This window comes from Pyricularia pennisetigena, chromosome 6 (genome assembly GCF_004337985.1).
Source record: "Pyricularia pennisetigena strain Br36 chromosome 6, whole genome shotgun sequence".
In the NCBI taxonomy this organism is placed as follows: Eukaryota; Fungi; Ascomycota; class Sordariomycetes; order Magnaporthales; family Pyriculariaceae; genus Pyricularia; species Pyricularia pennisetigena.
In genome coordinates this window covers 1,298,610-1,309,461 of record NC_043744.1, presented here as the reverse complement: position 1 = coordinate 1,309,461, position 10,852 = coordinate 1,298,610, and the positions used below count along the sequence as shown (strand labels likewise).

Here is a 10,852-nt window from a genome sequence, read left to right as displayed (position 1 = left end):
AAAAAAAAAAAAGAAAAAAGAAATGTCGCTCATCCATACCTAATCTGATATCATTCGCCAGCCGGGGCTAATCAAACAAGAGATTAGTGTCGGCAGTTCAGTCGGATATAATATCATATAAAGTCGGCAAGTTCTCGCCTATGAGCTTTGCAAGCAGCAGCTACAACAACACTCAATGTGGCAACCAACGGATGAAGACCACGACATCGAATCGAACATAATATACGGGTGCGACATGGGAACGCGGGAAGCTTAAAGTGGCTGCATACCGGTTACTACATCCGGAACGGTTAACTGCGAAATTCTCCTGGTGTTGCCTGGTTGGGGAATTACCCGGATCAGTTTTGGATGGTTTGCTTTTGCCGTTCCAAATGCCATCCCTACGTTCTGAGACGAATAACGGTAGTCGGTTAAAATGCAGACGGGAGTTTTGCGGTAGATCAAGCAGCGTCTGCTTGATGATGCTCAGTAGGACGGACTACAGTAGTAATAGCCAGGGTTTCATATTGCTTGTTTGCTTATCATGATTTGTTCTTCATGTGGCGTAGTCCCAGAACATGATTTTGGTTTGACTGGTCAATCACTTTCAACCGAGGGGTTATTGCATCAATTAAATAACAGCCGGTGAAAGACTTGCAGATAGCTCCGAGTCTAGTTCTTGGCCGGGACCGAATCTTGTCGTCGTACTCCTGTGCTCAAACATAGTGTGAGCAGATTCTAGCCAGTGATAGAGCTGAAAAGATGGAAACACACAGAGTGCAGAACGATTACATTTCAAAGAGCAGACTACCTGAAAAGGAAAAAAAAAAAAAAAAAAAAAAAAAAAAAAAAAAAAAAACACCTTTTAACACCCCTGTAACCACCCCCAATGCACCGTCAGATCCTTATCTTCCACCCTCACTTCAGGCTGATGACTTTCTAAACATCAGGGCAAAAACATCCCTCCACCAACCCACCCACCCCCTCAGCACAGTATACCCGGCCAGCACCCGCGTGTACCGGTACACAAACGTCTCGCAGTTCTCATAGTCGTGCGCGTAGCACTCCCACGCCGCCTGGCTGCCGGGCCAAACCCCACCCCTGCCGGTGTTGGTCCGGCCCGGCTCGATCTCTACGATCCTCGCGCTCTGGCCCTCCTCGATCCCGAGGTCCTCGACCTTCATCCGCGGCCCCACGACCACAGCCCTGCCACAGACGTCCTTGTCCGCCATGAACCGCGTCCCGGCCTCCACCACGTCCTCCACCGTCGCCTTGCCGCCCCCGGCCAGCAGGAACATGACGCCGTTGGGCACCATGGGCGTGTCGACAAAGCACGGCATGAGCATGTTGACGCGGATGCCGCGCCAGAAGCACGTCACGCGGAGGCAGCGGAACAGCGCCGTCACCGCGTGCTTGGACGCCGTGTACTGCGGCGAGCCCGCCAGCGGCATGATGCCGCCGATGGACCCCATGAGGAGGATGTGGCGGTCGCGCTGCTTGTGCCACCTGGCGATGCGTTTCTGCTTGTCCTCGCTGGTCTCGCCGCTGTCTGTCGCGTGGGCTCCCGGCGCTTCTGGATCCTCGTCCTTCTGAGGCGCCGGGTTCTTGAGCAGCCAGAAGATGGCCAGCTGGACCGTGTACAAGACACCGGTGAGGTTGACGTCGAGCACCTTTGTCTTGGGCGGCGGCGGCGCCTCCCCGTCCAGGTCCAGCGGGTCGCCAAAGTTGCCCGGCTCGCCGGGTCTGCCGGAGTCGTGCCCGATGCCCGCGTTCGGGACGACGGCGTCGATGCCGCCCGTCGGGCTGGCGCGCACCGCGGCCTTGAAGAGCTCGACCTGGCTGGCCCAGTCGGTCACGTCGCAGTGCTGGTAGTGGTGGTGTGGGCTGCCGGTGGTGCGGCGCAGCTCGGCCGCCAGCTCCTCGCCGCGTCTGTCGTCCAGGTCCGCGACGAAGATGAAGGCGCCGTGCGAGGCCCACTCGCGCGCAAACGCCGCGCCTAGACCAGAGGCCCCTCCGGTGATCAGGATGACTTTGCCCGCGACGCCGGACTTGTCAAACGCCGCGGAGAAGTCTACCGGGGCCATGGCGCGGATGACGGCGGCGACGTGGTCCTCACCAACGCCGATGCTGCCACCGATGGATTTTTCTTTGGTCATGGTGTTGTGTTGATGAGAAATGAGATCTCTTGGTGATGAAATTGGTATTTGGCTCTTGTAGAAAACTGTCAAATATAATTAAAAAGTGGTAAATCTTTTTACTCGTAACGCAATATTCTATGGCCTTGGAATGGATTGACACACAGACCAAGATTCAAAAGCCCACAGTAGCCATGCCAGGCCTCATGTCTTGTCCCAAGTTGTGAAGAGACGGCACACCCCAAAGATTCGGAGCTGCAGAACCTGTCCACCATGTACTATCTTGCCCAAAAAGGAACACCCATAGCCTATATCAATGAGCAACTCCGCGCCATCTTCATGGTCGGAATTATAAGAGTAGTTAGGTGTCCTGTTCCCAGCAGGAAATCCCGCCAAGTCGTTGGACAAATACCGAGCCAGGAACCGACAATGGTCAATGGCGTGCCAGATTTATCCCCCCACTCCCGGGTATATTGCATGTGCCGTTCCTGAAGCTAATAAAGCTCCGATGACAGCTCGGTTAGCATCTCCCGCCTTGGTGGGTGTGACAGCCCCTGGCCTGCCATATTGCTACCTCGGTATATCATGCGACTGTAAATGGGAGGATGCTACGCTTGAGTATGCCGCACCACAGTGCCGGGCGTCTGCGCGATAAGGAGCCGCGAGAAAAATTGATGATATCTTTTTTGTCGCAGATAAAGCGAGATGCGCCCAGTATGACATCTCGCCAACAAAACGCAAGCCGACGGCTAAATAGAACATCAACCAGGAACAATGCGCGCATCCGTTCTGCAATGCAATGTACGTTGTATTTTTTTTTGCAGTCGACCCGTGCCGTCCATCAATGGAAAAGCAGAATCGTTATCCGCAAGTTCGCAACCAAACATCTTTATGTTATACAGATTCATCAGTGCCGGCTGAATAGTTACTTACTACTTACTAGCCTCCGGAGTCCACCGTCCACTTTTGGAACGCAAAGCCCGCGCTTCAACCTGATTTCTCTCGTTTGCCCAGTGCCACCAGCCAGCCTTCCAGGTTCGCCGCGACCCCTCTGCCCAGCGACTCCTCGACGGCACCATCCTGCCAGCTCAGCCCGACAGACAGGCCCTTGCCCTTGACGCTGACGGTGCTGACGTTCAAGGCCCGACCGACCACCTCGCCGCAGGTGAGGAACCGCGCCCTGTCGATCGCCCAGCGGCCACCACCGCCGCTGCCGTCCAGCACCCCGATGTTGGTGACCATCCACGACGACGCCCGCGGCCTGTCGAGGTTGGCCTCGTGCTCGGCCCGCCAGTCGCCCACAAACTTCATCATGCCCGTCGCCATGTCCGTCGTGCCCGACGAGAGGAAGTCGTTGAGGTCCCGCCGCACTCGTCGCGCCGCATCCCACACCACCTCGGCCAGCTCGCGCGGCAGCTCGGGCGCGGCTGTCGGTGCCGCCGGCTGCGTGGTGAGGTGCGCCTCCCGGCTCACGTCGCTGGTGGGGCGCTGCGTCGTGGTGTGCAGCAGCCTGCGGATCTCGGCGACCTGCCGCCTCCCGAACCGGTGCTTGGTCGAGCTCACGTAGTTGGCCAGGGTCTCGTACGGGTCCAGCCACTCGTGTTCCGCGTCTTTGCCGTCTGGCTTGGTGATGAAGCGCCGGGTCGTGATGGGCGTCTCGGCCCGGAACGCGACCTGTTGGGACTCGGGTATCTGGAGCGCCATGGACGTGAGCGTCAGGGCGTGCAGCAGCCCGGTGAGCGTCGTGTCGTGCTCCCTGCAGAGCTGGAGGACGGCCGACAGAGGTCCCTGCGCGAGGCCAAACTCGACATAGTGCGTCTTGAGCGGCCCTCTCCGCACCGGAGCCCAGTGCGCGTCTGCGCACTTCATGGAGTCGGGCATCAGCCACGCTGGGGCCTTGTGCTCGACCAACGTCTTGAGGAGGTACGGCGGCGTCAACTTCATATCGAAGAGGTGCTCGTGCGGCTGCGGGAAGCGCCGAGGGTCTACGGCTGCGGAGACCGGGTGCGGCCAGGTATCTTCTGGTCTTGGGGCGATCGACTGCGACCCTTGCATCTCTGCATCGCAAGCGTTGAGGTGCCGTAGCAGAACCGTGTGGAAGATTCTCCCGCTCATGCCATCCATGTTGGCGTGATTCCAGCTAAACAAGATGTCAAGATAGTAGGTCTGGTCGGCCGCCCGCCGCCGAGTTGCCAGCATCCTCCAGCCAGGGCGCGTCTCGACGTGGTCGAACTTGGCGTCTAATAGAAACTCATCCTGAGGTTGCTGGGTATTTTGTGAGTCCTGGTCCGCGCTCTGCGCTACGTACTTGATGTGGTTGGCGAGCTCAATCTTCTCAAGTTCTATCCACTGAGGGCGGCTCGAGTCCTCTCCGGAAATACCCACGCGCAACAGAGGCTGGTCTCGAACGACTCCCGCTACCGCTCGAACGAGCCAGGTCGGGAGCCCACGCTCATCGGGCCCGATGCTGCTGCTTTCTAGGATTGCCGAGACTCCTGGTCCAGTGTATCTGCACGCAACCGACGTGCCGGCGTAAAGGTCCAGAAGGTGTAGAGCTGACTGGTACTGCTCCCTGCGGCACGGGATAGGGTTTCGCACGTCAGCCAGAGTCGCAGCAGCGGGCTGAGGCTCGTCAAATGGAAAAGCGTCACGGGTGGCTAACGAAGCTGCGGCGTCGAACTTACAATTGACCAAGAGGGCGGATTACTGTTTTCCCAGAGCATTTGATGGCTTTGGGCTTGGCGGTTTTGAAGGCAGTCATCATATGCGGATGCCTCAAGGGTCACAGGATAGCTAGGCGAGTCGGGATGGAATGAACAATTGGTGGAAACTGCAGAGCAAACAACTTTGTGGTGCAAGTTGCGTCGAATGATCAAGTACACAAGACGAAGAAACTTGGTACATGATAACTGATGAAAGCGTGAGCCAAGATATATACTATATATACGCGCATACCTAGCAATCGAGGGCGTATTCGGCAGCGTATATTTTTGCTTACGCTTCGGAGTCCGCGGGTCGGTATTGCCCGTCATGTGGGCGGACCATGTTTAGATTCTCGTGTCGCGTCAAGCTCGCATCCATACCAACTGTTCCTTACATTTACATGATTATGTTGCTCGAAAAGTCCGACAGAAAAAGGAGGCCCGGCTTTGCCCGTTTTACCCCAAAACCCTAGCATAGATCTGGTCGGCCATTGGTGAGGTATGGAGAGAAAGTCGTGGTGTCGGCTGACTGAGCCATGGCTCGCCCATCGAATGACACCCCTGATCTCGTCCTGGAGGTCATGATAGTGGAGTCATCCTCCACTCTTGATGCTGCTGGGGTCGACCTTGGGGGAATACGCTGGTTATACGTCGGATGGTGGTGCTTAGTGGCTCAATCGCGGATATAATTTCGCAGCAACCAAGCATGGCTCAATATGAATTTCCATGTCCTCAATCATGAACGAACGTCATGCCAGAGACGGATTATCGCTGCGGTTTCCGCGGAAACGTATAGCTGCCTAGACTGCCCTGGTAGATGAAGAAAAAAAAAAAAAAAAAAAAAAAAAGAAATTAAAAATAAAAACTTCGGAGCCGAGACCATGGTGGCTTGTGACGTTGGCTTACCGGCTTACTCCACCCTACACATCCCTACAGCCTCCAGTGGACTTTTGCAAATTGCTTCCTGTTCGTGCCGCAAGTCTGAAACCAACTTTTCTTAGCAAAAGACCAAAAGCACCACCGAGACAAACGTTTATTGACTTTTACAGTAATCGAATCTTGTCTTTAACTTGGTAAAACATATTTCCATCGCCGCAATAATGCATTCGCAGCAAAACATCTTTTTGCTACCCAATACTGGGCGTAGCCAAGATGCTACAATACCCCGAGTCAGCCGACAGTCTGGGCCGGGCACCTCGCTGAGAGTAAGCACCTTGTCGTCTAGTTCTGCCTAACGCTCCGATCAAGTCTCGGACTTGGGCACAACTACCACACCACCAACGGTCACTGCACGGTGGACAAATCCGGGGTTACTACGCCGTGTCTTGAGTGCGATGAGGATCACTCCACGGGGACGGCAGCGAGCTTGTGGGGCTCTGCACGTTGGGTGTAGTAAGGCCGTGAGTGAGGAGCGTTCAGCTCGTCCAAGACGAAGCCTATGTATGATTCCTATCATCTCACTTTCCTTATATCAATCGCGTACCCTCTCGTTGGTCTCCACAATGTTGTAAAAGGATGTCTGTTAGAATGGAGTTAGCTATCAGATTATACACCATCAAACCGGCCATGGACTTTCAACGACTGTAGAACAATAAAATTATTATACTTTTTTATACATATATTTTATATTTATCTAACTATTTGCTGCCGACGCTGGCAAGCACACGCAGCCATGCGCTTGCTCAATATCTTGACCATCGCAACCTGCGCCAGCGCCCTCGTCATCGTTAAAGATCCGCAAAAGCTCACAGAGGAGCAGGAAAAGGCGCTTGCGGCCATCACGGTGCAGGACGACGCCAAGCCCAACAACCCTGAACCTCCCAAAGATGATCCAAAGCCAAAGGACGAGCCCCCAAAACCTGAACCTCCAAAAGATGAGCCAAAACCAAAAGACGAGCCCAAGAAGGAACCACCAAAACCCGAACCTCCAAAAGAGGCCCCGAAACCTGAACCTCCCAAGGAAGCCCCCAAGCCCAAAGACGAGCCCAAGAAGAGCAACCTGAGCGACGACCAGCAAAAGGCCCTGGACGCGCACAACGCGGCGCGCGCCGAGGTCAAGGACGGCCAGAAGCGGGACCCGATGCAGTGGGACAAGGGCCTCGAGGACGCGGCGCGCAAGTGGGCCAAGCACCTGGCGGACCGGAACCAGGGGCTCGAGCACGCCAAGGACCGCGACGGCAAGGGCGAGAACCTCGCCGGGCGCATCATGGACGGCGACGCCATGGCCAAGGCCTCCAAGATGTGGATCGACGAGAAGAAGGACTACAAGTGCGGCGTCAAGATACAGACCTACCTGGACAATGGCAACTTTGGCAAGATAGGCCACTACACCCAGGTCATCTGGCCAAAGACCACTAAGATTGGCATCGCCGTCGAGGGTGGTTTCGTTGTCGCGAGGTATAGCGACGCGGGAAACATGTGAGTTTTGTCCCTGTTCTCCGTCTTTATTTCCTCCCATGACCTTTTTTTTTTTTTTTTTTTTTTTTTTTGAGAACTTGTTGATGGCGTGTTCTTGATAGACTAACATACGATTCTTCTCTGTAGGATGGGGGAGGCTGCATGCAAGGGTTAGAGAGCCAGGAGCTTGTCTCTTCTACATGAGTTTTCTCTCGGCGTTGACGCAGACGAATACCGAGTGCCTGGGCCTGGAGTTTCTGGTTTGCATTCTTCTACTGCTAATTCTATTTTTTTCCTATTTTTTTTTCTTGTTAGATTTTAGACGGATACCTCTCCAGTGTACATAGATCTTACTCTTGTTCTTTAGATTTCCCCGGTTGGAACAATTACTCTTCGCATGTCTATACTTGCAAACTCGAGCAGAGCTGACAAGCGACAATACAGTAAGCTGCGGCTGGCAGTCGCTGGAACCGAGCCAAGCAAAAGCCAATAAGCGAGCGATACACTAATGGGCCCTGCAAAGCATAGTAAGACGGACGGCATTGAAGGCATGCAGCATATCGCCTGCGCCACCCACCATGAACAATAGACCTGGAACCCTCTTTTGCATCGCGACAAGTCCAACATGAGCGACTTGATGCCGCCATAGACTTACGTATCATCACAGCACGCCACGAATCGGCCGCTGGCATGTTCATCAATCGGCCGGTTTCCCCAGAGTGAAAACTATCCAATGGCCCTGCGAGCTCGCTGCTGCCCCAGAGACGAGTCACCCCCGGCGCGATTCCAAATCCTCAACGCAACCCAGCGCAACAGACACGGGCACCAGCGGACTGTCTATCTTGCCGGAACAACGCCGGGTAGAGGCATAGCAGACTGGCGGAAAGCACTTATCGGCTCGCTCGTGCACCTACCCGTGACTTGGGTCGACCCCACACGACCCGACCGACCAGAGTTGGCGACGAGGACGATGCATATGCGCTACTTCGCGAGCAGGTGCTGTGGGAGGCCGAGATGAGGGACCGCGCAGACCTGGTCATCGTGCAGTTTGCCGCCTCGTCGTGGCAATGACCTTTGGAAAACAGATTCAGATGATCGCGGACAGGCGAAAACAAAAGACTTGGGTTTGTAATCGCCACAGCCAACACTCTGCTATCTGCTTATACACAGTGGCGTCGTCGCTGGAGCTGATCGATTTTTCTGTGCACACCTGGAAGTGAATAATATTTGGAAACACTGAGAGCACTGTATTCTTGAATCGAGATCTTGCTGCTCTGTAAATTAGATGCGAAATACGGGGTGGGCGACTGTAATATTATCGTGGGAATCATTGCTTTGCCATCACAAGCCTTTTTCTTTTCTTTTTTTTTTTCTTTTTGTTTTTTACTCTGCACGTCCAGGAAGGTCAAATATGCGCACCTTTAGTCATCTTTCAAAGAAATTCGAACCAGATTATTAGCCGGAGCTCAGGTGGAAATAGACGTGAAATAGAGAAGACATAAAAATGATTTTAGGGCATCGCAGAATCGACTGGACTGCTTTTTGTATCATGGTGGTGTGATGCTTAAATTTTAGCTATCAGCGAACACATGTTCAACAAGGTTTGTAGACATGTAGGGCAGCAAGTCACAATATCCTGCAGGAAAATCCAGATGGAATTTTCAGCTCGGGATGGGAAATTCGAACCAAACCAACCCGGACCAAAGTAGCTTGATTCGATTGGCCAATGGAGTCGAAGAATCTCATTCAAGTGGGTTCACTGGATTTGCCAAGGGTCCGGTTTCGATCTGGTGTTCCCCGCAAAAGCCACTAAGCACCGACCAAAAGACCCCTCCGCGCCGCCACCCACTCCAACCAAATGACAAAACACATTTACTGTACAACATAGCAGCAGAAGCTGGATATATTGTGTAAATACGCCGCAACATTTAGCTATTACCTGCAATTTCTTTTTTTTTAAAGATAGATATTTGCTCATCGCTGCAGCCCTACTAGTTTCTTTCAAGCTCTGGCCTTTCGCATAGCTCACCATCATCATCATTATCATCATCATCGTCTGCTGGATTGATCCAAACGTCACCCACAGCTCCAACAATCCTACACCCCAGCCATGGACGACCAGTTCAACGTCAGGACGGACGACGACCTGTTCCTCGACGATTTCGAGCCTGTAGAGTCCGAAGCTGTCCCGTCGGTGGTCGCGCCCGAGCCGCAAACGCCAATCGAACCCTCCTCATCGGCACCCGAAACCCAGCCAACTCCCGCTGAAGCCAGGCCGCCGAACCCAACCCCCAGAAAGGCCGCCTCCGCCAGGCCGCATCCGCCCGCGAGCCACGAGCCCCGGCCACGCGGACAACTCGGCCAGTCGCGACATGCCCCGGCCGCCTCCTCCCCAAACGCACGCGGTGGACGCGGCCAGCGCGGCCGCGGCGGGGGCGGCATAGGCAAGCCGCACGCGCAGGCGGTACAGCAAGCGAACAAGCCTGAGCCTGCCGAGGGGAGCAGCGCCAGCGCCGCGCCCGAGGACGGCAGCAGCGCGACGCCCTCGGCGACGGCCGACGAGGATCCCAACGCGCCCCCGCCCAACGCGCCCACGGGCCCCGCGGCGGCGCAGCAGCAGCAGACGACGCCCGTCAAGCCGGCGTCGGTGACGTCGGAGGCGCGCCTCAAGTCCGGCGCGAACCCGCGCACCAAGCTGACGGACGAGGAGCTGTCGGCCAAGATGGCGGCCATGGCGGTGGCGTCGGCCGAGAAGATGCGGCGGCACAACCAAGCGCAGCGGGACGAGCGCGACCACGAGATGGCCATGGCGCGCAGCGCCGAGGATGCGCGCAAGCGCCGCGCGGCGGAGCAGGAGAAGCGCCGCCAGGCCGAGGAGGACCGGCAGAGGCTCGAGGACGAGAGGGCTAGGAACCGCGAGAGGAAGCTCAAGGCTATGGGCGCCAAGGATGGCGCCTGGGAGCAGGAGGCGCAGCAGGAGGACAGGAGGGCGTTCACGGGAGGCGCCAACGGCGGCGTCAGGGGGTCTAAGGGTCTCCATTCCGGCAGGCTGGGCGGGCTTCAGGGTAGCAAGTATGCCACCGGGGACGGGGACGACGCTTCTGAGGATCGCGGCTACAGCAACCACCGCGGCGGCCGTGGGGGAGGCCGCGGGCGTGGCCGTGGCGGGGATTTCGGCGGCGGAGGTGGCGGGCGCAACGGCCAGCAGGTTTCCAAGCCGGCCATCAACAACGAAGCCGAGTTCCCACCCCTGTCGACAAAAGCTGCACCCAAGGCGGTGGCGGTGGAGACGACCAAGAAGAGCGAGAACCCCGTCAAGATGTTCTCGCCGCTGGCCCCCAACGCTCGGTGGGATGACGAGGTTGAAGCCGAGGACGCGAGAGCAAAGGCTGAAGATAAAGCGGCCGCCTAGGCTCGAGATATAACTGACGATATCAAGCAAAGGTCAACGGGAGATCTTTTTGTGATCATGAAAGTCTTGGTCTACCTATATAGCGACATTGTGCAGAGTAAGATTTGTGCTTCTAGGAGTATCTTCGGCTGATATTATTCGCTCCAAAAGGATCGACCGTGAAGAAATGTATGCCACATAGCTGAGCAAGGCAGAGAAAAAAAATTATAATTAGGGAGAAAAAAAAA

At 55.6% G+C, this 10,852-nt stretch overlaps 5 protein-coding genes across 5 annotated transcripts in view; 3 read left to right on the top strand and 2 right to left on the bottom strand.

Annotated features, from left to right (window-relative positions):
- PpBr36_04234 (uncharacterized protein) overlaps positions 1-256 on the top strand; it is a gene marked incomplete at both ends in the record, with an annotated part of 481 nt that extends 225 nt beyond the window's left edge. Inside the window, one exon of the mRNA XM_029891397.1 lies at positions 132-256. Within this exon, the coding sequence (XP_029750282.1) occupies positions 132-256 (125 nt within the window). The remainder of the gene's footprint in view (positions 1-131) is intronic.
- Positions 257-902: 646 nt separating this feature from the next.
- On the bottom strand, positions 903-2,135 carry PpBr36_04233 (uncharacterized protein; the record flags this gene model as incomplete). Its single annotated transcript, XM_029891396.1, has 1 exon — positions 903-2,135. The coding sequence occupies one exon, from the start codon at positions 2,133-2,135 to the stop codon at positions 903-905; it is 1,233 nt and encodes a 410-aa protein (XP_029748967.1).
- Positions 2,136-3,101: 966 nt separating this feature from the next.
- Positions 3,102-4,837, bottom strand: PpBr36_04232 (uncharacterized protein; the record flags this gene model as incomplete). Its single annotated transcript, XM_029891395.1, has 2 exons — positions 3,102-4,736; positions 4,799-4,837. The coding sequence occupies 2 exons, from the start codon at positions 4,835-4,837 to the stop codon at positions 3,102-3,104; spliced, it is 1,674 nt and encodes a 557-aa protein (XP_029750280.1).
- A 1,651-nt stretch (positions 4,838-6,488) lies between these two features.
- On the top strand, positions 6,489-8,284 carry PpBr36_04231 (uncharacterized protein; the record flags this gene model as incomplete). The annotated part of the gene is made up of 2 exons (XM_029891394.1): positions 6,489-7,234; positions 8,167-8,284. The coding sequence occupies 2 exons, from the start codon at positions 6,489-6,491 to the stop codon at positions 8,282-8,284; spliced, it is 864 nt and encodes a 287-aa protein (XP_029750277.1).
- A 1,039-nt stretch (positions 8,285-9,323) lies between these two features.
- PpBr36_04230 (uncharacterized protein) lies at positions 9,324-10,625 on the top strand (the record flags this gene model as incomplete). The annotated part of the gene is made up of 1 exon (XM_029891393.1): positions 9,324-10,625. One exon carries the CDS (start codon positions 9,324-9,326, stop codon positions 10,623-10,625), a length of 1,302 nt encoding a protein of 433 aa, XP_029750278.1.
- Positions 10,626-10,852: the final 227 nt, after the last annotated feature.